A 26,905-nucleotide genomic window follows, 5' to 3' on the forward strand; every position below is an offset into this window, starting at 1 on the left:
AGAAAATCAAACGTTGGTGTTTGATTTAATCTATAAAATAATTAAACACTTTATTATAATAAGAGATATCTTTATTTTGATATTTCAACAAGATTCTTGATGTGTTTGGCTATATAACAAACAATTAGTCTAGTAATGGTACGATATCGTTCAGTTATTTGTGTTTGTGCTTACGAAAGTTCTTGATTTTTGTTTATTTTCTCCAACTGAACATTTTTTTAATATTTTAGCAATTTGAAATATAATTAATTATATTTCAAATAATATTATTATAAACAAGCCTTAGTTGAATTACGTTTTGACGGTTTGTTTTTCCAACTCAAAAATAACCCATTATAATCATAAATATCTAAATAACATTATTGTGGTAGTTATTGTACTGAGAGGGTGGCTTTGAAATTAATGCAGTCATGTTTATGTGTGAAATAATAATTTATAATCGATGTATGACTATTGATTTTAACTTGCAATATCAAAAATTAGGATATTTTATACTATAATTAAGTTAATAATTTTGTGAATCTATTTAATTTAATATTTCTTCATATCACAAAACGCTCGATTATTTAACAGTAACAATTAAGTAAAATGATTAGTCATTAATGTGCCATATTAAACTTATATCCTTAACGATACAAGCTTTAATTCAGAGCAAATATCACATAATTGAATCGTTTAGTTTTGAACAATAATTATTAATTATAATTTAATTTGGCTTATAACCGAGCTTTAAACCTTTTTAATTAGCTTCGTAATTAAGTTCCTTAATCAATCATTGTATTTAATTTACTTTTTCAAAACGAAGATTCAATTGTTTATTTAAATTTAAACAATTACTATTAATTTTAATTTGGCTTATTAACGCGCTTAAGCCTTCGTAATTCACTTCAATCCTTAATTATTTAATTCATTAATTAACTACATCATTTTGTTTTTCTAACGAGCAATTTAATTACTCGAATAATTTACTACAAATTGCACTTAAGGTTATTTATACCATAACCATGACTGATATGCCATAACAGTCCAGTATTGTTTATGATAGTTAATTTATTCTTTTTTAAGTTCATAAATTTATTTCGAATGTCACCTAAATTCCTAATTACTTCCTGATGGACGTCATTTAAAAATACTCGAAATTGAGTAGCTTCCAGATGGTGTATTTGGCGGGTAAGCTGGGGCTAATGGCCCGCAGTAAATTGCTATTGTCTGTCCATCAGAGTATGTCGTTGAGTAGGGTTGTTTAGCCGAATATGGGAATGGACTACTTGCGTAATCCCGTCCGAATGGTTCCTCGGGTGGTGGGAAATAAGTCGCGTCGTAGTAAGGTGGCGGCGAAGAACTACTATGTCCATCGTCATGTACCCCGATCTCGTCTAAGGTGTTAACTGTAGCGATTTCGGAACCGTCCGCGATGCCGACTAATGTTTTTTTCGCCGACTTAATGGCCAAGATAAGGAAAAATACCGAAATTATGAATATAAGTCCACCGATACCCAGGAATACTGGTCCCAGTAATAGCACGGGACTCTTGTCTTTGTCCCTATTGTTGTAATTAATTTTGGCGTGAGGGTTCTTGAAGCAATTTGTCACCACGATCATGACAATCCCCATTAAAAGTACACCGAATCCGAAGAAAGCCATTGCTAGGATGCAACGACCCGCTATCATGATACCAGCAAATTCCGCGCCAGATTTCATCCAATTGCTGTGACGGTAATACGGGTTCGGGATTGTGTACATGTAGGGTGTATCGTCGTTTCGGTGGAATACGCATTTTTCTCCTTGTCCGGGTTGTCCCCCGGTTTTGTTGTTGACTGTTGATGACAGTTGATGTTGTTGTTGAGCTTCTGATGCGGTATTGACACTGTTTGGGTGACGATTTAATTGATTTTGATTTTGGTGAACTTCCGGTTGGATGACAGCCGGGTTTAACGCGCTAGTGTCCTTCGTGGCCGTCATTTTGTATTTGTATTTGTTGAGGACCTTTATGGTAATTTATGGTGGTAAGGTGGAGGTTTAGTATCGTCTAACCATGGGCTGATTGCGAAAATCCTATAAGAGTCAAATAGAAAAGGGATAAATATTTATTAGGGTTATTTTGTAAATAGTTTATTTGCATTATTTGTGCAACACTCTAAAAGTTTGGGTATGGTGTTTGACAACGTTGTCGTTTAATTCTGGGGACAAAATGTGATTACGTGATTAAACTATGACGACACACCTAAGGTTGACCCGTGATCTAAATAGCCAGTAATTTCTGGTTTGGTCATATGTTAATCATTGATTTCTCGCGCGTTTGTCTACTATACCAAGTTGACGACTTACTATGACCGTGACAAAAGACAGTCTAATTTCAAAATGTTATCTAAAATTCGATTTTATCATATTTTCTAGGTTAAAAAGGTTAAAAATCTAATCTCCCGAATGGAAATACGTTTTCGATAGAGACACATTTTACAGTCACACGACATTAGCCCATATTTAAAATTATTCAAAACTCCCTTTTTTTGGTAGGATTTGTCATTTTAAATACATTAGCGTGGATTGAAAAGTAAAACGAGACGAAAATTTTCAAAACCGGCTTTTCTAAATGAGTAAGGATTTTTCTTCATAATGATGATAGTTTTTGATTTTAAAAATTTAAATATACGTTTCGAAATCATATAATGATACTGACCTTTCGAAATATATTCTAAAACGCAACTGATCTATTTCACATACGTATTTTATTTAAAGAAACTTTAATAAAACCTTAGCGATGACTGTAGGTCAATTCGGTTTGACTCGAATTCAACCTGTGAATAGTTTAGCCTTTTAGCTGAATCCTTGCGCAGTTGAAATAGCTTAAAGATTTCTAGCGCTTACACTAAACTATGGCGTTACTAATTTACTTTGTACACGATTTTCTACTTGCAAAGAAAGTACTTGAAGTCCAAGGACGGAAAAAGCCCCGCGTTGCTATGAGGGTAACCCCGTGGTAAAGGTGGTAATGGTGGTTGGTTTTCGCGCGCGTTTTACGCCACGTGCCTCAGCTTAGATTGCATGACGGACATTTGATCATAAAATCACATGAAGCTAATACCCCAGGTGTATTTAGTACTGAAGCCGGTTAAATGTCCGACATTTTGTGATTAAATGCTCGAATTGATTTAAACTCGAGGTCGGGGAAATACCCACCCAGGGAAACCCGCATTAGTTCAATTGCTATGCGTTTTTAGAATGTCGACCTTTTAGCCTATTTCTTTTAATGCACGAGTAAGATTTCATTGCGCAACAGCTTCTTTGATTTAATGATTTCACGGAAGGGCAATCCCAGATTTCTCGAGACTTAACATGACATTTAAAAGGTTTTTTTTTTATAAGAATTCGATTATTTCGTAGTTGCGTAATGCAACATTACTGTGCGAGGGGCTAACCAGTACGAATTTGCCTGTACACTGATTACGTAATAATTGAGTGGAATAATGGGTACACCATTAGCACTAATGATGACACTGAGTACGAAATGATTACGAGGAGTACGGTAACAATTGAGTGCAGGTGAAGTCTACAGTTACACAATGATAACGAATGATTACGGATTGTAACAGGTTCATAGACTGATTACGTAGACATTACAGATAGGGTGTACACCGATTACGGCAAGAAGTGGTTGGCCCCTCGCCTTAGTGCACCGGTAATACAATTTAAGATTGCAAAGTTTGTTTAAAGACGTGCTTGTTGCTAAGGCTTCTTTCTATATGACTCTAAAATCATCATTAGAGTCATATAGAAAATGGAACCTCAAAATGAACGCGATTTTGGAGTTGTGGTTTCACGTTTATCAAAGTTTAAGAAATTGATGGGAAAAAAGGTCTACGAAGGAGTCGATAGAACTCTAAATACTTTTACTTCAATTTGGTGAAGTTTGTCTAAAATTTCTCGAGTGCTTCTACAACTTAAGTTTAATTGATAATGAAATTTAAAAAAGCCTGGGTGTAATTGTTCACGTATGCCACAAACTTGAAAGGTATTACGTAATCAAATTTAACGTTTTGATTTTGGTAATTTTATCAAAATGAGTAAAATTAAACGAGTACCACAAAACGAATTCAAATTTATCCAACATATTCATTTACTCCGCGCGTATTTTATTTGATAATTAAATATATTACCACTATAATTATTATTTGAAAGAAAAAATCTAGATTCATGCATGGTTTTAATTGAATTATATCAAGATCTCATACTTACAAAGTCTACCAATATTTTTAAATTATCAAATGTTCATTCTTCAATGACATAACCGTAACTTCGACGCACTTATCCTAAGCCTATCTATCCACACAATCTAATGGTACAAGTCTATGTCCGTCAAGTTCCGTCTGAATATACTTTAAAAGGAGATGGAAGCGGATTTTTATTTTTTTGTTTTTTCTATGATGTTGACATTCCCACAGTTCCCACGATTCCCACAATCTTAGCACGTGAAATACCCGTGTTAGTCCTGGGAATCTCTAGTTTAGTCTGGTTATGCGCATAATGTGGGAGAGATCAAACTGACCAACACAAATTTAATAAGAGTGTATGGAAGAAATCGCTCTGGGTTAGTAAGGGACCTGGATTAGTCAGGGATTTTTAAAATTGAAGGGAAAATGTCAGGGATTTGAAGTTTTTTTCCTGAAAGGTCAGGGATGGGTCAGGGATTTCGATTGGTACATCAAGCCATTCTTCGAGGAATTCTGAATAAGAGAGAGGTGTGGAAAAGTGGCCTCTGCAGGTCGCTATTTGTTTGATCCGTTCCACATTGTATCTCTGACAATATAGTAGAACACGCTTCAGAAAATCACTATAGTTTGGCTAGCTGTAACTTAGTGACCGTCCGTCAATCGTGGGAACCGTGCACGCTCTCTTGTACTCTTCTATTTTAGGCATTTTTCTCTTATAAATGTTTAATGTCCCAGACTCCCAGTGCCCATTGTAAGGCCTAACAGTCCAGCCCTACTTATTTGGCTACATTTGCACGTTCTGCCCGAGTGTTCTAGGGAGTTTTTTTAGTGTCATTCTCTCTTGGAATCGATATGATCTTTTTGATAGATTATGGGAAATAACTGGTTGACACCTAAAGTTGTTTATTGACACTGAACGAATTTTGCGCCGTTTATTCACGCCTTTATGGACGTTAATTGTATCCACGTACAAGTTGTTGTATTGAGAAAAACTCGATTAACCTGTCGTTGTATTAGGAAATGCTTTGACGGTGTTTATTGTGGGCTCTATGAGAAATCAATTTTGTCTCTATGACTTTTGACCCCAAGGGTCACCTTCTTAATTCAACCTCGTTAGCAACGTATAATGAACCAGCACTCGGAATACAGAGTGTTTCTGAAACGTCTGGAAGAAATTAAGGGGGATGTTCTTTGGGAAGTCAATTTTGAGTCTAAAATGTAATTTATATGAAATTTTGACCCCAAGGGACACTGTTCTCGAATTATGTTTGTTCAGTGTTTTACAGATGACCCCCATTGTGTTTCAGTTTGTTGCTTAAAGGGGTCGTCCATGAAACACACTTGTAAACGGTGTCAAATAGGGCGAAATGTCGATAGAAGTTACATTTTCGACTCAAAATTGGTTTCTCAGAACCCACTGCACTTCACTTTTAAAATTGCACTTTTTGAAACACCCTGTATACCTAAGTATAAATCGTAAGATCCGTATGCATTTTAAAATATGGAACATACAACTTTGTCTAGCTGTCAATCCCCTTAGTAAAGATTGAAGCTGTCTGTGACTGTGACACGACGCTACATTAGGATCAGAACATTAGACGCCTTCTACAAAATCTATTTGTGGATCATAAGATAGGCGTGTTTTGCATACGCGTGACATTTGAAAACAGAATAATTGCCGTTGCAAATGACTGTCAGTAATGTTTTGAGCAAAAATGTCTCTTTATAATATCGCGCGACCTAAACGTGACAAAATGATCTCACGTGGATAGCGACTTTTAATTTTTGTTTTTCGGGTCAATAATGAATTCACGTGTTATTTACCGCCACGTGAGTTGACAAAACGTTTGCGACCTTTTCAAGGTTAATTAAACTCGTCGATATCATACGTTTATCGTCATAAGTATGCCTTGTTTCCCTTGCCCAATAATATATTTTCAAATAATGTTGGGAGAGGTGTTTGTTTTTACTTTAGACCATAGTGGGGAATAGACCATTTCAATGTAACTAAAGGCCTTTGACCCTTTGACCCATCTAGTTGAGTCAAAGGTTTTATCATTTGAAAAGGCCTTTAGAGAGAATAACACAAGGGTAAAACTTTGCCTTCCAACTTGCTTTTTGGCGCCTGCGCTGTGGTCTTTTTCGGTCCAGAGAATGCGCAGATATGGCAATGTATCAACCCCCTTCCATGTCCCGATGCTGAGGGTTGCCTACCCCCTATTTTTAAGTGGTAAAGGTCTATTATTGGATATGAAATAGGCCTTTTCGACGTAAACAGGTTGGTAGGCAACCCTCAGCATTGGGACGTACAAGGCGGTTTATACATTGCCGTCTCTACATGGGCACTCTCATGATACAAAAAGACTACGGCGCAGGCGCCACAAAGCGAGATGGAAGGCAAAGTTTTACCCCTGCGTCTTTCCATCTTAGTTACATCGAAATGGTCTATGGTGGGTATGACGCTGGAGTACATTTTATTTACGTTTAAACTTATGATCATAAACTTATACCAGGGCCGAAAATGAAATAACAAGAAGTTGGGTCATGTTAGGTTTGTTTCTAACGCAACAGTCGCGTGATCAAGACAAAAGACACATCTTTGCCATTTTCTAAATTATAATGAACTAAACTTGACTCACGCCCAGTCTAACGGCCTCGTGATACGGTATTAAAATAAATATTTCAACTTAACCGTGTACCATTTACGAAACCTAATGTTATATCATACGCCGAGCGGTATATTTTTCGATTTTGTCAAGCTCACGTGTTTCATATGAGTAGAACGTTATTTGCAATGCATAAATGTAAAATAGAAATTTATTATTTACCGCGTCTGTTTTGGGTTGGTATAATTGCTTTGTTGCAAAGTAATCCTTGATTGCATTTTAATATCGGAAGTGTGACACGTGATATACTCCTAGTGACTGTTCAGGTTCAATATAATGGCCAATATAGGGTCGACATATAGGTTAGGGCAAGAATTTGAACTCAAAATAGTCGTGGATTTAAAAAATTGGATGGGGCTTTAAAAAGGTCAGGGTAGTTCGAAAGGGGGCTTCAAAAAGTTCAGGGTATTTCGAAAGGGACTTAAAAAGGTCAGGGTATTTCGAAAGGGGCTTCAAAAAGGTCAGGGTATTTCGAAAGGGTCTTCGAAAAGGTCAGGGTATTTCGAAAGGGACTTCAAAAAGGTCAGGGTATTTCGAAAGGGGTTTCAAAAAAGGTCAAGGTATTTCGAAAGGGGCTTTAAAAAGGTCAGGGTATTTCGAAAGGGGCTTCAAAAAGGTCAGGGTATTTCGAAAGGGGCTTCGAAAAGGTCAGAGAATTTGTTAACGGGATTCAAAAAGGTCGGGGTATTTCGTAAGGGACTTCAAAAAAGTCAGAGAATTTCGAAAGGGGCTTCAAAAATGGTCACGGTATTTCGAAAGGGGCTTCGAGAAGGTCAAGAAATTTAAAAAATTGGCTTCATAAAGGTCAATTTAAAAGTACTTTTCAAATGTCAAGGGAATTGATAATCGGTTTTATAAGTCGTCGATTTTAGAAAGGCCTTCAAATATTACATGGTTTGAAAATGTTATTTCAAAGATAAGGGTGTTTGAAAATGGGCTACAATATCTGAATGATCAAGGAACTGAGAAAGTTCTTCAAAAAGGTCAATTTAAAAGTGGTCTTTTAAGGTCAGAGGATTTGCAATTTAAATGGGCTTCAAAAGTTAGGGGTTATGAAATAAAACTTCGTGGAATTCTTTGAAAGGTCAAGGATATTTGAAATGGGTTTCAAAAAAACCAAAAAAAAATAATAATAAAATTGATTGCTCATTTAGATTTATCTTAATTCCAATTATAATATTAACATTTTCAATATAATGAAATTTTAATGAATTTGACTTAACACTTCTTACGCTGTTAAATATCGCTTTATTTGAATTTCATATCCAAATGAGATTATAATAAACAAACTTATTATTGATTCTAAAACTTTCCTCATAACGAAAACCAAAAATAAATAAACCATAAATATATATAAAAAAGTTTTTAAACATTAGCGATAAACCCCTAGCGCTTGTTATTGGAATATTGATTCAAAATCGATATTTATTCCTTGTTTGCCCTGTCCTCATTTATAATCTTGATAGACGGGACGACATTTGCTGACTGTATTTATAATGGTTTCCGAATCAAATTTACAAACACACATAACCTTTTTTTAGTACCACGTGGTCTGTTGACGTCTTCTAAAAGGTTATTTAGGGGCCTCAATAGCGGAAATTGCTTAAACCTAAAATATTGGAACATATCCCCCTGGGGAGTTCCTAAAGGTTGGGTCCGCGGACCCTTAGCCATTAAGCCTAGCTTTATTTATTTTTAACTTCAATTAAATTTATCTAATTCTAATACTGAGTTTATAAATCAATAGATTAATTTAGGGAAACATTTTCGAGTGTCTTTCAAACTAAATTTGGTGAACACTTGTTTTCTAAATTTGATTTCAAAATAAATATTTTTTTTTCTTTTATTATTTGTTAAAAGATCAATTTCGAAAGTCAAATATTTGAGAGGTTTTTTTTCTTGAAATTGTCTTATAGTGAAGTTAAAGTTAGTCATCAAGTACCCATTCCTAATGTACGTAGTTAAAACCATAGATATTATTTATTTTGTAGCAGATAATATTACAAACTTGAAATAAATTGAACTCCCTAACCCATAGAAAACCCAAGTTGAATTATTGGTAAAATTACTTATAGTGGGCGGTGCTGAAACATAACCTTTTGTTTTCTTGTAAATTTCGTTATTTAGAAGCCTAGAGGATATACAGTAAAGGAGTAGACAATTGTTGTATTCAGTTATCGTTAAATATTTTGAAGGTACTTCCGGTGGCACGTCGTGGAAATTACCTTTGTCTAAATACCACTTTCCGCCTCCATAGAGGATATACAGTAAATTGGACGACATTTCCAACCAATAATGATATGTCTTATACAGAATGTAATCACCCAATGGATAAAAACCGTAAATGAATAGTAAAGATTAAAAGCGAGATATTCCCTTATGTATTGGTAAAGGCTAAAGTGTCGACTCCTCTACTGTATATCCTGAACGGTTAGTGCGTTCAAGGGTGCCAAGGGACTCGAACCGAATGTGTTACATGCTACATGCAAATAATTATACTTAAAAATTCAATTGCGTCAAATACTTACATGGAGACGTGTAGTGAACTTGCGATTACCGTTCTGGTGTATTGTTGAGTCCGGTGACTGCTGTATCTTGTCCCGACATTCAAACCATTCGACAGTCGAACTATGACTAACTTAAACTGTCCTATTTGATAACGGCCGCTCGAGGTCGCCTGACTTCGGTACGTTTCGTGATCGCCGGTACCACGTTTTAGTAGCGTTTAGTAACCATGGATACGCTATAGGTTCAGGCAACAGTTGGTTAAGATTAGAGGGGTCAAACACTATACAAATAGAAAGCACCTTAAACGTATATCCGTTTTAAGGCATTTGATGGCAAGCGTCCGAGCCCTTAAACTGCCTCGTGCACAAAGAAATGACTCGAGAACGACTCACGTGCCAGGCGCAGGTAATCGATAGCCATGTTAGTTACTGACGTAACATAGTTAATTATGCCATGGAGCATAATTGCTTTTTGTGTAAGCTATCGAGATTCTACTAATAAATCAATGTGTCTCCATGTCTCCCATGTTATTTTCTATGAGGTTTTGTGGGCCGGGCTTTTCTGTAGCTAAATCTTCCCTCAAAATCGGCGTAGATACTTTGAGAAAATGGGTGCTCAATGTTTCCTATTAGCTTTATGTATTCCAGGTGCTATTATATCAACCTTTAACAAACTGGTTAAGCCCTGAATAAAGCCAAATTGTTCCCATTGAAAATTACAATATTATTTTCATAATAACAACAAAAGTGATATCTTTAATTCGAATATAGATACAATATGTCATGATAAAGTATATACAAATTTTTAATACATGATTTGAACTTCTCCTGACCTTCTCTCGACCTTCACGGGTTACGCCTACATCACCGCTAATTACCGCGTTTCGGCGAAACCTAATAACGACCCTCGGTTGAGTTATTAGGCTTTGTTAAAACACGGCATTAATAAATTCCAGTGAACAATTTATTAATTTGTCCTTCAATCGCAGCTTGAGTCGGTTAACTTGTGATAGGATTTATTGAACTCCTTGTATTTGTCAGAAATCGTGAGCAATTCTGCAATGCACAAAATGAATTTAGAAGAATTAATTAACTTTTTATAGATCGTATATCTTAATTGGTAATGGTTTAATTTAACTAAGCAATTGAAAGACATTGATTTCTAATTTAATTAAGGGGCCATCCCTAAAACACTCAAATCGTAACTCGAAAACAGTGGCCTGGAGGGCAAAGTGTCATATCATTGTGCCCTCGTGTATCCTCCCATGTTCATTTCTATGCTGGTATTGTGGCCCGGACTTAAGACACAAAATCTCGCTTTATCTCTAGCTACTTTGGTAACGTGCCCTAGCCTTGCTACCCCATATTCTGTTATTTGTAATATTACTTTGGGGAAACTAGCTTTATACTTATCAAACTGAAGGTGATACTAACCTGGATGGTGTTCCTTCAGCCAAGAAACTCCCCTGTATCCAGAGCTTGTACTTGGGTAAACCATTTCCGGATTCTCTCCTTCGTGCAAACCAATACGACTTTCGGAACAGCTATCCTCAAATTTAGACTGGGCAGCGTGGACGTTCGCGAAATGTTCATTTTTCTCTAGCACACCTCCAAAATCGCTGTTACTCAAGGATATCATGTCGTCATAGTCCCTGACTGCAAAGGCCATACACGATTGAGGTCGCAAATCCGTTTCATCCCATTCAACTTCTTGGTCGGCATCAGCTTTGCGAACCTTGGGTCTAGCTCCGGTTGAAGCCCAGTTGTCAGTAGTCATTGTATTGAAGCCATTTGCAACGTAGCCTGTCATATTATTATTCAAGTTGTTCCGTAGCTCCGCGTCACCCTTGTGAACCTTGGGACTAGATCCGGTTGAAGTCTTGCTATCACAGTTTAAAGTATTTGGAATGTAAGTCGGGATGTAAGTCAGTTTTCTGTCCAGACTATCCTGTTTCTCCAAGCTTGTTACGCAAATACCGTTAGGCGTCACGCCATTCGAAATGCTCCCGTAGTTCCTCTTCGCAATTGCCAGTGAGGAGGAATTGCCGTTAAATTGCGTTTCTGCTTGCTGATGGTTTGACGAAATCTGAGCAACGTGGCGCAAGATAGTCCTCAAGTAATTGACTCGCTCTTTCTTCTGGTACAAGTAGTACGACACGATACCCATTACCAAAGAGCACAAGGTGATAGCGTTAATGATGCAACCGGATATCAGCCATCCAAGCCCGCACCAATATGTTACGGGGTTTGACGCGCCATGCGGGTAAATTTCCAAGTTAGGGAACATTAAGTAAACCCCGAAGGAAGTGATCATGGTTCCGAAGAATACCCCGATCAAAGCTGGCCTGGACCATTTAGTGGAAACGGGGACTAAAGGATCATCATCCGTGAACCATTTTCCAATGAAGGTACAGAAACCGGATGTGATGTAATAGGTCCTCCTTTCGTCCTCTTCATGGTTATTTAATCTGTTTCTACGGTTGTTGTTGTTATTGTTACCCGATGAGGCAGATCTGGACCTTGAGTTTGTTCCTCTTAATTTATTCTCATGGGATTCTTGACGCGTTGACCTGATGTAATGTTCTTTCTCTTGACGCTCGAATTTGTAATAAGCCCAGCCACCAACGACGGTGAGAAAGAAGGAAATGATGGACATGATGGTACCAACGACAAAGCAGACGTATCCCGTTATTTGACGTGATTGGTTTTTCATCATGCAAGCTTTGTACCCGAGATAGACTAAAAATAGTCCCACGAGAAACGAGACGGGTGTTTTTCGAGACCATTTCGTTAATTTGGGAATATTGGCATCGTCATTGCCAAACCATCTTGTGAAGAACCATTGCGACAAAGGAGTTATCAAGTAGTATTGGCGTCGGAGATATTGCGATTCGAAAAGATCCCGGCGAGATGCGGTGATGTCTTCGACGACCACCGAGCATTCACACGGACCTGGTCCTTCTTCCATTGTCGAAGTGTGCCTGAAACACTCGTTGTCCACATGAGAATTCGATTCTCTTACACCCATCTTTGTTGCTGGCCTGAAACGGTGGTTAGGGTATTTGATAAGTTTAACTAAAGATTTAATTGATGATTTAAGTGGGATCATATAAATAACTAAACAGAATCCCTGAATCCTATAAATCTAGGCATTGAGAAGTGGTAAGTATGGTCTTGAACCCCAAATTACTCTAGTTTATAAGGTATCTGATATATATTTCATAGAATTTTTGGTGTGTTTATTATTTTTGAATTGGACTTACCAAACTGGTTGATATCAACATAAGTTTATAATTTATGTTCCACAAGTATGACACTACCTATACTTCGTAATGCTAGAGACTTTCTTAGAGCTAGTTTTACGCGAGAATTAACTACACTCTGTTTTGCTGTCCATCTTCCTATTTAGTCTGTACTAAGCCTTTGACAACGCCTCATCAGGCGTCGCTTTACCAGAATCTATGACCTAAGTCACTTCATGACAAGCTCTCAGTAACCAGTGACAAACTTATGGAACATATCTCATAAACATAGGTCCTGACTGATAATTGACTCCCAACCCCAAACCGTTTTATTTAGAAGGCTGAAATTTTGCAGCGACGTTACTCATAAGTAGGAGACACGCAATAAGAACGATTTTTTGCAATCCTAAGCCATCTTGAAAAATGGCGACCAGAAATGTAACCAAAACCCACAGATTTCTTTAATATTTAGTACGCTGGTTCCCAATATCTTATAGACAGGCATTATGGTTTTTGGTTTTTGATTTTCCCTCGTCTTTAAACTAATAAAAATACCCCAACAAGCTTCGTTTTCTACTAATATAGCCTAATTATATAATCTTAATTATAATACGTAATTTTACTTACTGTTCCTTGAAAGAAAATGAGAGTAGTAGATGTCTTGGATCGCGGAGACCCTCAAGCTCGCCCCTGTTCAGTAGGAAGACTCTCGAGGGTATGAAAGCTAAACTGAAAATTCTTTATCATAAAAGGGTTAAATTCCAGTTTAAAATAAATACAATATAGATATATATAGTTTCGAATATTCTATGTACATTGTTAAGGGAGTATAAGTTGCTTGAAAAAAATCCCCCTGTGTCTTTGTTCAGTAAGTACACAATGCTATAACTTTCAAAATTCTAATCGACCTTGATTCAACCTTCAAAATTCAATATGAGTTTTCCCAGGATATCATGGACCTTATATAAACACGCATGGGGATTTTTGAATTGTATGATTACTTTGTCAGTGCAAGAGGATTCTAAGGATTGCTAGTATATCAAGGTGATTTCAAAACATTCTTTAAACTAGGTGGCTGCATGGATTTAATGTAAAGGTTACAACAAACTACTAATTGATTACTGGTCCGCTTTGAAAATGAAAGTCCATGACGAAATTGAGAAATTTTAAATTGGGGCTGTGATACTGAGTGTGTCTCGTAATACCTTAGTGTCGTCTAATAGTTATTGGGACGTAGACAAGATACAAACATACATGATGTTTCAAAAAGTGTTGTAGGATACTTGTGGCAAAATTTAATAGAACATTTTCGACTCCTAAGTCTATATGGTAGATTAATATGGATTCGAGGGTCTTGACCCCATGGTATCACTTGAGATTGAAAAATACTTGAATTATATTTGTTAGTTTTAGAAAAAATATATTTGTTTATTGAAAACCGAGTTTGCTTTACAATTTTCAAATATAAACAAAGCTTTTTTAAAGTCAATAATGACAATAAGGACTGATGATTTTATTTACATCTGTCAAGTTTTGAGAGGGTTTTAAAGAAAATATATGAAACATTCTTTGCATTCCATTATAATTTAATTAAAACCAATTAACATAGGGTTATAAGTTATTTGAATGTGACGGCAACTTGACCCCCATAGTACTCATAGCGTGTTATGCCATGCTTAGAATAGGTTTGGTTATAGTTTGGGGAGGCTTAGATTAGTTATGGTTTGGTTAGGCTTTGATTAGTTATGGTTTGGTTAGGCTTAGACTAGTTATGGTTTGGTTAGGCTTAGATTAGTTATGGACTGGTTAAGCTCAATGGGGGATCAGGCTGCCGTCTTCTAACCATTATTTATACATCATGGTCTGTAAGGTGGTGGAGGTATCCCCATATTACTGAATGACGCGTATGGTTCCACAATTTCTATGAAATTGCTTTCTTCCGATGGTAATCTTGCTAAACTGATGACGCCTCTGTTAGTGGCGGGCGGAGGGTGGATAACTAAGGATGGTCTTCTAAATAGTTCGCTACTTCTAACGTATGCCCCGACGTTACTGTCGCCAACAGAGACGTTTTGAGTTATCATGTATTCCTTATATCCTCTGAGGACCTTTTCAAAGAGGGCACCAACAACCAATAGGTAGATTCCAACCGAGAAAAAAACGGGTCCCAGCATACGTGTTGAGATATGGTCCCGTTCTATGCTGTACATGTGTGTCAAAATGGGTAAAGACGCGATGACCAGGATGAAACCGATAACGATGGCACAGCGAAAACCCTGATGGAAAAGGAAAATTCATAAGTTAAACAATAGAGAGGGAAGAATCATGTTTGCCGTAAAGGGCCGTCAAAACCACCGGTTTTTGATTGTGAGAATTCAACCAATCCCGTAGGGGTAAGTGGTTCATTCTCGGTTTATAAGTATTTTTAATAATAGAATAATAGAGGAAACTTACCAGTATCCATCGGCTAAGTACTTCCGGTTCAATCTTAAGTAGTTCCGGTTCTTGTTGAACCAGGCCACCCGGTGGCATGGTACTGACACTTGTAGAAGCCGAAGCCATTGTTGGAAATTTTAGTGACCTAGGGCGCCGACATTTTTTGAAGGCGTTATTTGAAACCTACAACATCCTGAATGACAAATTATCCACCTTAATTTATATCGCCTTGTTATTGTTAAATCAAAGATTACAATATTCATTATGTTCTTAACAATGAAATCGATAAATGCGTTAATATCGAGGGGCTAATTACTCTAATTCCATGTTGACTGTTTACAGTATCTTTGTAACCATTTTGACACGGTAGGACTTATCAATATTAGGCCCAATCTCTTTTAAGATACAGCGTGTACACCGATTAGACTGAGTGAAAGACCCCTCGGTTCATATTGATAAGATTAACTCAAAACATCCTCGAAGTATTAGTTCCTTTTTCCAAAATTTGTCATAAGTTGGCCGAGTTTATACCAAGGAATAGAAATGAGGTGTTTTAATAGTCCACCGGAGGTGACTTGACCTCAACACCCCTACCATCACCTCCCAAGTAATCCTCATTTCCTTAACCGTGATTAACCACTAATTCAAATTCCGCGGACCCTCTAAAGGACCCCACTGCATTGAAACCATTCCAAATATGACACATTTAAAATTTATTTATAAAATTACTTCTTTATATAGTTCTGATAAAAACAAAAATTTACATAATTTATAAATGCAGGAATACTAGTTTAAAAATTAAACTATCGTCAGTCCAATACGCCAATTAAACCTCGGATCTCTTATATTATGTTTACATCCGGAGGAAGCTGAGTGACATTGGTAGCCGCGTTTGCCGTCACTTCCGTACTTGCTTGAGATAATGTCTCGGATTCATTGGTATTTAAACCGGGAATGGGCAAGTACCCTTCCTGAACTAAGTACGTCGTCATGTTTTCTGTAAACGCAAAACCACTGGGGTAAACCGCTGAAGAAAAACCAGCCAAGGTAGACGTATTACCGTCGTAACCAGATAAATTCATGGCGTTGGCCATTTCCATCCGTTGTTGCAGCATACGGTACCGGCGCCATTGGTAATGAATGAAGTACAAGCTGAATATGATGACTGACACTGCGCCAATTAGCGATACTACGATAAGCACCATCAAAAAGTCTGGACTTTCTTGGCCGTAAAATAATAGTAACCACAACGCCATTGAACATGCCACTGTTATTATGGTGATGGGCAATGCTAGAGTAATAAGGTGGCGTTTCATTTGGCGTAGCGTCTGGTTTGGTGGACAAAAGCACGATTCAAAACTTCCGCCGCAAAACGACGCGGACTCTTCCTGAATTAATGAATTTATCGGCATGGTTGCCGCGTTGTTGTTAGATTCAAGATGATTGGGACCAGGAGCTTGGTGAGAAACTTCGTGCAAATTGGTGTCTTGCACTTGGTTCGTTTGTGGTAAATCGGTTGGGGTGTTTGTGGTGTTCGGGTTGACACTGTAGGTGAAAGTAGAGTATCTGAAAAGATAAGGATATGTATTACTCGATGTTTTGGTATGGGACACGAAGGTTCAGTTCGCTCTTGAGACACTTAAGACCTCCAGCATGAGAGTATTATTAGTTTGAGAAAGAATATCTTTTAAGCTTGAATCCCTTACGCAAGTACACAGGATAATGCAAGCACCCGCAAGTTACTTGCATTTGCCATCCATTGGTCCATTGTTGCCAAAGACGAGAGAAACGAGTTTATTAGTCATTTATTCAGTATTTGCGTTTGGGAAACAAACTTTCAAACCGGTTCTTTCTTGGCCTTGTAGTTCAATGGGAACGCAACCTTGAAACCAACAAATCGCTATTGATAAAATAAGAGGGATATAATACTTCTCTTCGAGAGAAGTGTACCACTTAGCGGGGTAATTGTAACGTGATTCTTCCAAACATCATTTTACATTTAGAGTAAGTAAGGTTACCAAACTGAGTCACATACGCGATAAATAGTTCACTAATCATTACTCTATTAGCGCTTAACTATTTGCCAAGGCGCATGCGCTTGTGGATTTTTGTCCCACGTCAAGACAATCAAGGTTTGTGCAGGGTTGAATGTTGAGGATTTAGTATACCAAACAGTTACAGAATTCACCCTAGCACGGTGCGATGCCCATCTGAAGTTTGATGAGCAGGAGAGTAAACTCAAGGGGGTCAGCCTGGGAATAATCATGTTACATAACTAAAGTATTAAGAGCACACAGAGTGTCACCCTTCTTCTATTATCCCCTTCAGATAAAATATAAAGTACTTTGCGAAATACTCCAACAAAATAGTTGAATGTTTTTGAAGCACTGAGTTCTATTGACAATTACTTACTTGTTTTCGTGGTACCGAAGATCTCGAACACTTAATGGACTTTTCTTGAGCGTATTTGGGCATGGCAAAATACTTGTCAACTCGTTTTTGTTCATCATATTTTAATTGCGCAACAGCGGTGTGCGTACGTGTGCTTCAATCCGTTTGGTATGATTAAATTAACTGTGTTTTTTAATCTTATTTACCATTCAACGACGTCCGACAGTTAAATATGCTAATTTTGGTTTTAAGTTTAAATTTTTTAAACTCAACCTATAGTTGGTTAAAACTAGTTTGATCTTGACTTTTGTTCGACGATAAAGCAACAATCTTTGTGTTTTCTAGACAAAACCGGAGTGATAAAAAAGAATGCGAAAATATTTTAGTTAAATTATTTTTTTTTTATTTTTCTAAGACCATAAGTTAGTTATTAACGTAAGTAACGCAAAATGTTTATCTACTGTCATTTTCACTCGATATATCACAGAGCAAATTATATTATTAGAGAGTTTAAGTCACCTCTAAAAATCGTCCGTCAGAGTTGTGGAGATATTGTCTCAAACCATGGCGTTCGACGCACAAGTTTTAGAGGTAAATTAAACTCTCTATTACAAAACTTAGGCTTTCACTTCTGAGATTTAATTTACTTCACAAACGTTTTAAAATAAAGTATGGTAACCTTGCTTGAAGATTTTCAAAGTTAAAACTTAATCTTTAATGTTAATATCTTTGTGGTGACGAATTGACAGCCTGACTGTACGGTGGGGGTAGTTCAAAATAAGATGGCGGTGGTGGGTCGAGTCTGACCTGATCTCGGTGACTCGTGGGTATTTGTCCAAATAGATCTTGAGTAGGAAACCTTCCGTCTGAAATAACTCTTGGAGATCGCAAATACTGATCATTAAAACCTAGATTGACGTGGCATTCTTCGTCTGATCGACTTCTTCCTCCTCGTTTAAAATATCCGCAGAACTTAAAACTCAAAACCATTCCGGTTATGACGAAACTTAAACCAAGGCCTAAGAAAACGGGTGCCAATATACGGTAATAGTTTGTGGTTTGGTAGATCTTATCTCCTTCGAGTGTTAAAACACCTTGGTGTTTCGGTCCTCCACTGGTGAACATACTGATGGAACTGATGATCAGAACGACACCCGAGATGATGAAACCCGTCAAGAAACTTCCGGTTGTCCGCATACCAGTCGACGTGTTTTGCGTCCTCGAATGAGTTTGACGTGGAAGACGGTACGTTGTCCTGGGTGCAGTCCTCGTACTGGTACTTTCGTTGTGGTGGATTTGAGGCAATCGTGTCGATGGTTGTACTTGGACTTGGTGTACCGGTACCAGGGGCGCTGGTGGAACTGCGTGAGCGCTGATGGCATCCCTACAACCACTATCCTGTGTCTCCGTTGGTACTGGTACTGAGCTTTCATTATGGGTCGTTTCCGCTTGAAAACTAGTTGGTTTTTCATCCATCACGATCGTTGTTGAACTGGCTGCAATTGGCGTCTCTCCGCGAGTATCCATAACCTAGGGTAATAGAGGTCATGATAAGTTTTTGCTGAAATTTTATTAAGTCCGAGTGTAACGATTTGATGAACTGTGCTAAGCCATAGTTTGACGATGGATGTAGTTGCTTTGAAATGGTCTATTAGTTGGTAGCTACGCAATGATTCCTATTAGATGTATGTATTCCTAACGAAACTATAAAATACGGGTGATGTAGTTAATTACTACGTCGTACTTCGGGCACAAATACAGTAAATAATTAATTACTCAATTAATATTTGTTAATTGTTTAAAACACCCTGCTTAGACTTATGGACTTAGAGATGACCTATGGGGGAAGGGGTGTGAACGTAATCTTAACTTCTCGTTGCATAAATTCGGGAGAATTAACCAATAATCGTTGCTTAGGCTTAGGAGAAGCGCATATTAGCTTTAAATTTTTGCCCAAAATGTCAAACTTACCAGCTTGGACTGGTTTGATGGAAAGGTGGTGGTAACTAAGCTTGTTTTGCCTTTGAGTTCCTTGTCTGAAAAGAACGTAATTCTCTTCATCAAGCCCTGTAATACGCGATATCCAGGTAATTCTTATCAGCGCCGATTAAAATTCTATTCAATATCTGTTATTGAAGGATATTGGAAGATTGGATAAGGGTGAAACACGCTTAGAGAAATGTGATCCGTAAATGTTTTTGCGCAGGTTATTTTTATCATACGACGTCAGTCGGTCTGTCTAGGTTTTATATCTTAAAATGCCAATGCACTAAAATGCGACGAAAATTGATTAATAATATTAAAGTACTAAACTGTAAAAAAATTGTTTGAAACCTACAAGGCTCTATATTAAATTTAAGGCCTTTTAAAATTCGAAAAAGAAGTTATGTTATTTTAGTGTGAAAAGATACGTTCTCCTTAAGGTTTTATAGGGATCATCCATAAGTATGACACTTCTCATACTTCGTAATGCTAGAGACTTACAGCTCGAGCTAGTTCCAGCAGAACGACAAGCGAGAATTGAAGTCCTACACTCGGTGGTGGTTAATTTTGCAGGACTTCCATCTAGGTCCTATTTAGTCTTCACTACTAAGCCTTTGACAGCGCCTCACCAGGCGTATGTCGCTTTACCTCGAATCTATGACTTACTTCAATCACTTCATGACAAACTCCAGTTTATAACCAGTGACAAACTTATGGAACATATCTTATGATGGAAAATGTAACTTCTGTGACATTTTGCCAATTAAGTTACGATTGGAATGTTCGGTAGTATAGTTAACCTTTCTGGAACGACCATATCATAAAGACTAAAATCAAGCATGTAGTGGAAACATAACTAATTGGTAATACTGTGGGAATTGGCACGAGCTAATTATCTTGTAAATAAATAAACCTTTAATGAAGCAATTAAGTACCAAAATCATGTAGAAAATTTATTTGCAAAGTGAAATTTCAAGGAACTATTATGTTTAAAGCAGAATTAGTTAAGAAGGTATTGAATATTATACTCTTAGAATTGACCATAGCTAAATAAAATTCAAATTAATTAATTTAGGGATTGAAATTAAAAAGTCAATTCTCGTTCTGACGACTGGCTTCGTCGTTCGCGTCAGTGTCGTCTCTTTCTTCAGTACCGGCTCCCTCAGTGACTGGAGCAGCAGCCTGGACTGGGGCGTGAGCGTCGTCTCTTTCTTCAGTACCGGCTCCCTCAGGGACTGGAGCAGCAGCCTGGACTGGGGCGTGAGCGTCGTCTCTTTCTTCAGTACCGGCTCCCTCAGGGACTGGAGCAGCAGCCTGGACTGGGGCGTGAGCGTCGTCTCTTTCTTCAGTACCGGCTCCCTCAGGGACTGGAGCAGCAGCCTGGACTGGGGCAGGAGCCCGAACACGATGGCGCGCTTGCTCACAGACGAGCCAGTGGAAAAACCACCACAAGACCATTGCCACCATGAAGCCCGACAAAACCATCAAGACTAAGCCAATTTTGTCACTGACCATTTTGTAGTAGGGATCTTCTATCAAATTACGGTCGTGAAATACCTTACTAACAATGGTTCCTCCGGCTATCACGAGCAAACCACACCCAAAGCTCTTGTATCCACAATTTCCGAATCTTTGGGATATTTTCTGGAAAGAAGACACACCCCATTACAAATAAGATTTCCATAAGGTAATAGTTAAAAGAATTTACTATAAGTTAAATTCAAAGCACTAGCTATCTTGCACTAAGGGGGAAATGACGCGCGAGATGTTTAAGGACGGACAAACTCGATAGGCGAGAGGAAACAGTCTTCAGGCTAGGAGGATTCATTCCATTTACACAAGGAGGCCAGGCTAATTTGTCCTGCTAGTAGCCTGGCCTCTTTGTGTAAATGATATGAATCCTCCAAGGTAGGAAACTATGCATAGGCCACTCGAAACGTCATTTCACCAAATACTACATTGTTTAAGATTTGTTACGAAAGACAACATTCATTTCATAAAAAATCAACCTATGGACGCTTTCCAAATGTAGAAATTAAATAGAGTCTGGTGTGTTGCCCACCTTGTTTTCTTGATAGGTATGGTAACAAAGACGATAGACACAAGACTTCAAATAATTTGATCTTAGGTGGACTAGTAACGTTGAAGCTCTACCAATGTGGGCTCTTTGTTGCCCACATACCATTTAACTAGCAGCTAGACGATACCGCGTAAACCCCCTTTTCAATACTTCGAGTTTGTGGTTACTTACGCATAGACGACCAATTCTAGTGACGCTTGTCACGCGCTCCTGGTTTGCTTGGCCCAATAAGGGAGTTTGTTCAGTTCCCTCATTCTCAGGGTCTTCCGTGTCTAATACTTGTTCGGTAGCCGAAAACAAGTCTGTTGCCAACTCGCCGCCGCCTGTAGCTGTACCTTGATCTTCGTTACTGGGTTCTGTTGCCAACTCGCCGCCACCCGTAGCTGTACCTTGATCTTCGGTACTGAGTTCTGTAGCCTGTTCCGTCGTTCCGACATTGGACACATCTTCCCCTGTACTTGTGGCAGTTGCTGTCTGAGAGTCCAAAGGCTCTTCGTTATCCTCTTCTTTGGTAGGTGATTCCAACGACTGTTCTTTCAACGTAATTGGTTCGAGGGTGATGAGGTCTTTTTCTTCTACCTTTGGTTCATTGACTTCCTCCGACAGGGCAGTCTTCGCTTCACTTGGTTCGGCCATCGTATGAGCGCGTGTTTAATGTTAATAAAATGAGAATCGTTTAAAGACCTAACGAGAAAAATTACGATATATTAAGCGGCATATATATAGATCTCAAAGGATATTAATTTTTTAATTTGATTTTATTTTTTAATTGAAGTTATCTGTGAGAATTTATAGGCCTATTTTTTATTAATTATCTAGAGCAAGTTGTAATACAAGAGTAAATAGAGAGCTAGTAGAGAATTAGGCAAATAGTGATGTGAAATTATACCGCAATTTTTTAAAACGGTTTGCAAAATTGCCGATTAAAATTTTGGGAAAACTAAAATTACATGTTCTGTTGGTAATTTAATGTAATTTATTTTTACACGTAGTCTATTAAACTACGTTGAATTGCGAGCAATTTATACCCAGTTTAGGTCATGCTTTAAAAAGCGCGAACTAATGGCAAATTGAGGAAAAACTGGACTCCGCCAAGTAAAATAGGCAAATTTTGACACTTGGTGTTTATCAAAAAGGTTTGGACTCTTTGCTCCAAAATGTGGAAACTGTTTGGTAATTTACCGGTAAATTACCATTGTAAAATTACGGTTAAATTACCGGCGAGCTACTTACGGTAAATTACCGACTCACAAAAATGGATGACTAAATGATGAAATCTTTTTTTATAAATATAACAATTTATTGGCACAAAGTTGTTGTTTTTTTTCCATTCGCTATTTTGATGAAAAGTTACAAAATTTATAAAACACTTTTAGTTGCGGTTTAGGAATAGACCATAAATCGTGTAAAGTTCGTAAATTTTTATTTATTGTAGACTACGAATGCCATTATGGTAAAAGAAGATAAACTAATAGCCATGAATGAATATTTCACGATATTGAAAACTTCTAATGCGTCATTAAGTTCTTTGACGTACTCTCCTGTAGTGATGGGATCGGAATCCTATAAACAAATACTTTATTAAATAACATAACAATAATCTTCGCTTTTCTGTCTCTCTGTTAGTAACGCTTAGTTTTGCAAAATATCGTAAATAACTTGAGTATTAGTTACAGTTTTGTATGCCTAGCTTGAATACTATCCGTCATATCTCTTAAACAATAACGTGGTCTTCATTGGCGTTGCCAAATGCCATTATGGTTCGTTTGAACCGGGCGTTGTCACGCATCGTTTAAACATTATGTAATTATTATTGTGCATAGTAAACAGCACCCAAATTGAACTTTAGATTTATTTAGTCTTTGTAACACAATATCAATTTCAATGCAAGTACATGGTAATCAAGTATCTTACCTCATTCTCTATGGAAAGTTTTTTGATATCCATGTTCGTTTCGTGCAGCAACTCGACGACAACAATCACTGAGAACCAAAAGCTATTAAAATGTCAAGACCAATTAAGAGCTTATCAGGCTGGTTCAATAGTTTTAAGTCGAAATATATCAACATGTTCTTATATTTCCGCCTGTTTTTCTAAGTTAAATATCGACTTTTGTACTACTTGTAACACGATAAGAAAGACACTCGAAACTTTTATTTCCACCGAAAGACAATCCAAATTTTAAAATTTCTTGATAAATGCAATTAATTTCGTGACCTTGACTGAATCTGTTGGGAACCGCGGCTAAACCGGAAGTACTTGTCGATACTTGACCGGTAATCGTGGTAAGATGCGTGTATTCACTCGGGTATCACGTCAACACAACCTATTTTCAAGAAATGGAAAGGGGTTAAGAAACGTAAAATAAAATTATATTAGGTACACTTCATTTTCAGTTTAAAAATGACCTGGTCCAGTTTAAAATCTAACCCTGGGCGGGAATCGGTGGTCAAAACAAATGCAACCGTTTCTAAACTATTCATCATTTTGTGTTTTCCGGTTATGTTCCAAGAGTCAAATTATTATTGTTTTGAAATTGGAAAGATGTGTTTTAAACATACTTTCCACTAAAGGGGGAATTAGCCGTTCCCCCAGCCAGTGTTGCCAGGTCGTTGATGAGTCAAGAGATAGCGGAGAGAAAGACTAGCAGTTCAGTTTCACTCAGTACTTGACCAACTTGACTCACAGAGAGCCTGACAACACTGATACAACCAAATTCAATCTTTTAATGTTCTCAAGTGTTGTACCTCTGTAATCGAGGAGTCCGTTTCAACCCTTGAACTCTCTTTGTAAGCGCGAAACAACAGGTAGAAAAAGGACAAGGTAATGCCAACCCAAGCAAAGATCAGGATGGTATTAAGAACGGTGTTTACGTTGTGTTCCCAGTCTTGATTATGGTTTTTTTCGTAGAATGGTTTCGCAATCAAAGCCCCGAGAATTATACCCAAAAATAGGAAAATGACGTAGCGTATGTACCGGAAATACTTGCAAAATGTATTCACGAAGGTCGTACTTGGAGTGGAGTTAGTAATCTGTAAAAAGTAGAACGTTGTTTCGAAAGTTAAGATTATAAACCTCCTACTTTAAATATTGACATAACCCTACAATACTTTCCATAAGTATGGAAAACTCTAACCAGAATACCATGTATAGTTGGGTTACGTGTAAGCTAGTTTATAAGATATGTTCCATAAGAATGACACTTCCTATACTTTGCAATGCTAGGGACTTACAGCTCGAGCTGATTAATTTTTGCAGGACTTCCATCTTCCTATTTGACAGCGCCTCACCAGGTGTCGCTTTACATCAAATCTATATATGATCTACGTCACTCACTTCATGACAAGCTCCAGTTTGTAACCAGTAACAAACTCATGGAACATATCCTATGCACGTATGTTATAGTAAGCTATCATGGATCCTGTTTCATGAAATACGTTACTACAAGACGTCCCTAGCTCTACAATTTTACGCGTGCAGCCTTTCATGCACTATACTTATGGAGATTATTGTAGGGTTTTGATATTTGTAATTGAACAAGTGGATATAGGCCTAGTGCGTATTATTGTAACATGTAAATTTATAAAATCATAACGATGCTAGAGATCAAGGGTAGACAATGAGATTCGCGTAATTACATTTTAAACCTGCGTCTGCATAAAGATCTGATATTACCGTCATTTTACAATGGTAATTTACCGTGGTAAATTACCATTGTAAAATTACGGTATGATATAAATCGGTAATTTAGGGCAACGGATTTTTAAATTTAATTTGATGAAACTATACGTTTAATCTAATTACCGCGTGTTATTAAATGATATTAACTGAATATTAATCGCTTACCACGACTTCTGGATCAATTTCCTCGTAAGGCGAAATCATTTGATAACCACCTCTAGGCATGGTGATCGATCGGTCTGAGTCCTTTTAGTGTTTAAAGTTTAGTTTTTTGAGATTAGCATCCGGGAACTACGCAGTTCTTAAACGACCCGTCTCGTCTAAAATTGAAATTGAACTCGCAGTTCCAATGATAAAAATTCAAGAGTGGTTATAAGTCAATATTAGGAATTATCGGGATTTAAAATGTATTGATTATTTTATTTAGTGTTTTGAGATAGGGCAAAAAAGGCAAAGGAAGTATTTAGAATGGAAAACTCCCGTGTACTTACACAACTTGCCCCTTTTGAAAAAAGGGAGTTCAAAGTGCTCTGGTCAATTGTGAAGTACTTGTAAATATGTATTTAATATAAAGATTAACCGATGACTGATTAAACAGACGATATTTTGACTGGACGAGATTATGAGTAGGATAATGCTATGTTCACACTTGCACAGGAGTCTGTTGACAACTCGTTTGCACAAAACGTTTTTATTACTAGTTCAAATGGATTTCAACAGCCTCGGTCCACGCATTAAGATGCTTCTGTTGCTTTTGTCTGCTAAAGCCCGTAAAAATAACCTTATCAATTGACTGAACGTTTCAGATATTGCAGTTTTTCTATAATTATTTCTATTTATTTAATCCTTAATCACTATTTAATTCAATCAACTGAATTTACTGTTAATCGATCAATTACATCTAAATTAATTGATCTACGCTTTTTCAAGAACTATTCCATTTTCCGAAAGCACATTATTATAAAATTAATTATTTTCAAGGGATTTCAGTGTCGATTACCCCAATACTTGTAGTGCAAGTACCAGTACAATTACCAAATACAAGCACAAGCACCGAATACAAGCACAAGCACCGAATACAAGCACAAGCACCGAATACAAGCACAAGCACCGAATACAAGCACAAGCACCGAATACAAGCACAAGCACCGAATACAAGCACAAGCACCGAATACAAGCACAAGCACCGAATACAAGCACAAGCACCGAATACAAGCACAAGCACCGAATACAAGCACAAGCACCGAATACAAGCACAAGCACCAAATAGTTATAGAATTCACCCTAGCACGGTGCTATGCCCATCTGAAGTTTGATGAGCGGGAGAGCAAGCAATAAGGATGAGCCTGCGAATAATCATGTTACATTACTGTGTTAAGAGGGTACAGAGTGTGATTTCTATTATCCCCTTTTGGTATCACAAAGGAGTAACATTGTTTTTTGAGACCTCGCACAAAACCTTTGTCTATAACTTGGCAACAAAATTACCCTAATTATGAAATTTACTTCTTTACCTTTGAATGTATTTGCAAGACAATTCGTTTAAATGTTAAAAGTGAAGTGAAAACCATTTTATTTACGATACATAACTAAAACACTCCAAAAATAAGTTACATATTTTTTTGTTTAATTACCATATGATAAATTTAAATTAAGAATTAAGACTAAACACGTTCGATTAAATTATATTAGAATTAATTACGAACTT

The 26,905-nt window shown here is 37.3% G+C and overlaps 6 protein-coding genes across 10 annotated transcripts; all 6 read right to left on the minus strand.

Moving 5' to 3' along the window:
* Nucleotides 1-49: 49 nt before the first annotated feature.
* LOC149710032 (uncharacterized) lies at nucleotides 50-9,743 on the minus strand. Of its 2 annotated transcripts, none has more exons than XM_089855997.1 (2): nucleotides 9,406-9,743; nucleotides 50-2,055 (listed from the first exon to the last, which is right to left on the minus strand). In XM_089855997.1, exon 2 carries the CDS (start codon nucleotides 1,960-1,962, stop codon nucleotides 1,120-1,122), a length of 843 nt encoding a protein of 280 aa, XP_089712123.1. In that variant the 5' UTR covers nucleotides 1,963-2,055; nucleotides 9,406-9,743; the 3' UTR covers nucleotides 50-1,119. The 2 variants fall into 2 exon arrangements, with proteins under 2 accessions (XP_089712123.1, XP_089712122.1); XM_089855996.1 differs by lacking the exon at nucleotides 9,406-9,743 and adding an exon at nucleotides 8,409-8,508.
* A 365-nt stretch (nucleotides 9,744-10,108) lies between these two features.
* Nucleotides 10,109-13,479, minus strand: LOC149710033 (uncharacterized). Its single transcript, XM_089858671.1, has 4 exons — nucleotides 13,442-13,479; nucleotides 13,254-13,355; nucleotides 10,819-12,425; nucleotides 10,109-10,440 (listed from the first exon to the last, which is right to left on the minus strand). Exons 3-4 carry the CDS (start codon nucleotides 12,410-12,412, stop codon nucleotides 10,364-10,366), a joined length of 1,671 nt encoding a protein of 556 aa, XP_089714797.1. The 5' UTR covers nucleotides 12,413-12,425; nucleotides 13,254-13,355; nucleotides 13,442-13,479; the 3' UTR covers nucleotides 10,109-10,363.
* A 422-nt stretch (nucleotides 13,480-13,901) lies between these two features.
* On the minus strand, nucleotides 13,902-15,669 carry LOC149710034 (uncharacterized). Its single transcript, XM_089858682.1, has 2 exons — nucleotides 15,081-15,669; nucleotides 13,902-14,902 (listed from the first exon to the last, which is right to left on the minus strand). Exons 1-2 carry the CDS (start codon nucleotides 15,186-15,188, stop codon nucleotides 14,483-14,485), a joined length of 528 nt encoding a protein of 175 aa, XP_089714808.1. The 5' UTR covers nucleotides 15,189-15,669; the 3' UTR covers nucleotides 13,902-14,482.
* Nucleotides 15,670-15,758: 89 nt separating this feature from the next.
* Nucleotides 15,759-17,615, minus strand: LOC149710035 (uncharacterized). Of its 3 annotated transcripts, XM_089858677.1 has the most exons (3): nucleotides 17,475-17,615; nucleotides 16,123-16,628; nucleotides 15,759-16,059 (listed from the first exon to the last, which is right to left on the minus strand). In XM_089858677.1, the coding sequence occupies exons 1-3, from the start codon at nucleotides 17,570-17,572 to the stop codon at nucleotides 15,905-15,907; spliced, it is 759 nt and encodes a 252-aa protein (XP_089714803.1). In that variant the 5' UTR covers nucleotides 17,573-17,615; the 3' UTR covers nucleotides 15,759-15,904. The 3 variants fall into 3 exon arrangements, with proteins under 3 accessions (XP_089714803.1, XP_089714801.1, XP_089714802.1); XM_089858675.1 differs by having other exon boundaries at nucleotides 15,759-16,628; XM_089858676.1 differs by lacking the exon at nucleotides 17,475-17,615 and adding an exon at nucleotides 16,769-17,401 and having other exon boundaries at nucleotides 15,759-16,628.
* Nucleotides 17,616-17,886: 271 nt separating this feature from the next.
* LOC149710036 (uncharacterized) lies at nucleotides 17,887-19,818 on the minus strand. The gene is made up of 2 exons (XM_089858674.1): nucleotides 19,425-19,818; nucleotides 17,887-18,983 (listed from the first exon to the last, which is right to left on the minus strand). Exons 1-2 carry the CDS (start codon nucleotides 19,512-19,514, stop codon nucleotides 18,174-18,176), a joined length of 900 nt encoding a protein of 299 aa, XP_089714800.1. The 5' UTR covers nucleotides 19,515-19,818; the 3' UTR covers nucleotides 17,887-18,173.
* Nucleotides 19,819-20,369: 551 nt separating this feature from the next.
* On the minus strand, nucleotides 20,370-24,403 carry LOC149710037 (uncharacterized). 2 transcript variants are annotated; one of them, XM_089858672.1, is made up of 4 exons: nucleotides 24,264-24,403; nucleotides 23,431-23,842; nucleotides 21,688-23,079; nucleotides 20,370-21,080 (listed from the first exon to the last, which is right to left on the minus strand). In XM_089858672.1, the coding sequence occupies exons 3-4, from the start codon at nucleotides 22,150-22,152 to the stop codon at nucleotides 20,529-20,531; spliced, it is 1,017 nt and encodes a 338-aa protein (XP_089714798.1). In that variant the 5' UTR covers nucleotides 22,153-23,079; nucleotides 23,431-23,842; nucleotides 24,264-24,403; the 3' UTR covers nucleotides 20,370-20,528. The 2 variants fall into 2 exon arrangements, with proteins under 2 accessions (XP_089714798.1, XP_089714799.1); XM_089858673.1 differs by lacking the exon at nucleotides 24,264-24,403 and adding an exon at nucleotides 23,925-24,080.
* Between the last annotated feature and the right edge of the window lie 2,502 nt (nucleotides 24,404-26,905).

The sequence above is a fragment of the Phalangium opilio genome, unplaced genomic scaffold, assembly GCF_054372755.1.
Source record: "Phalangium opilio isolate 3A_F unplaced genomic scaffold, DU_Popi_V2 ptg000011l_1, whole genome shotgun sequence".
Classification (NCBI taxonomy): domain Eukaryota; kingdom Metazoa; phylum Arthropoda; class Arachnida; order Opiliones; family Phalangiidae; genus Phalangium; species Phalangium opilio.

What these genes read in the sequence shown, in the direction of transcription:
- LOC149710035 (XM_089858675.1), bottom strand. Translation starts at nt 17,572, where the DNA reads ATGATGAACAAAAACGAGTTGACAAGTATTTTGCCATGCCCAAATACG. An exon ending in CTTCGGTACCACGAAAACAA is followed by an intron (nt 16,629 to 17,474) that starts GTAAGTAATTGT and finishes TTATCTTTTCAG; the next exon opens with ATACTCTACTTTCACCTACA.
- LOC149710037 (XM_089858672.1), bottom strand. Translation starts at nt 22,152, where the DNA reads ATGGCCGAACCAAGTGAAGCGAAGACTGCCCTGTCGGAGGAAGTCAAT. An exon ending in CTAGAATTGGTCGTCTATGC is followed by an intron (nt 21,081 to 21,687) that starts GTAAGTAACCAC and finishes TCTTCTTTCCAG; the next exon opens with AAAATATCCCAAAGATTCGG.
- LOC149710034 (XM_089858682.1), bottom strand. Translation starts at nt 15,188, where the DNA reads ATGGCTTCGGCTTCTACAAGTGTCAGTACCATGCCACCGGGTGGCCTG. An exon ending in TACTTAGCCGATGGATACTG is followed by an intron (nt 14,903 to 15,080) that starts GTAAGTTTCCTC and finishes CTTTTCCATCAG; the next exon opens with GGTTTTCGCTGTGCCATCGT.
- LOC149710036 (XM_089858674.1), bottom strand. Translation starts at nt 19,514, where the DNA reads ATGAAGAGAATTACGTTCTTTTCAGACAAGGAACTCAAAGGCAAAACA. An exon ending in CATCAAACCAGTCCAAGCTG is followed by an intron (nt 18,984 to 19,424) that starts GTAAGTTTGACA and finishes CTATTACCCTAG; the next exon opens with GTTATGGATACTCGCGGAGA.
- LOC149710033 (XM_089858671.1), bottom strand. Translation starts at nt 12,412, where the DNA reads ATGGGTGTAAGAGAATCGAATTCTCATGTGGACAACGAGTGTTTCAGG. An exon ending in GCTGAAGGAACACCATCCAG is followed by an intron (nt 10,441 to 10,818) that starts GTTAGTATCACC and finishes TGTGCATTGCAG; the next exon opens with AATTGCTCACGATTTCTGAC.
- LOC149710032 (XM_089855997.1), bottom strand. Translation starts at nt 1,962, where the DNA reads ATGACGGCCACGAAGGACACTAGCGCGTTAAACCCGGCTGTCATCCAA.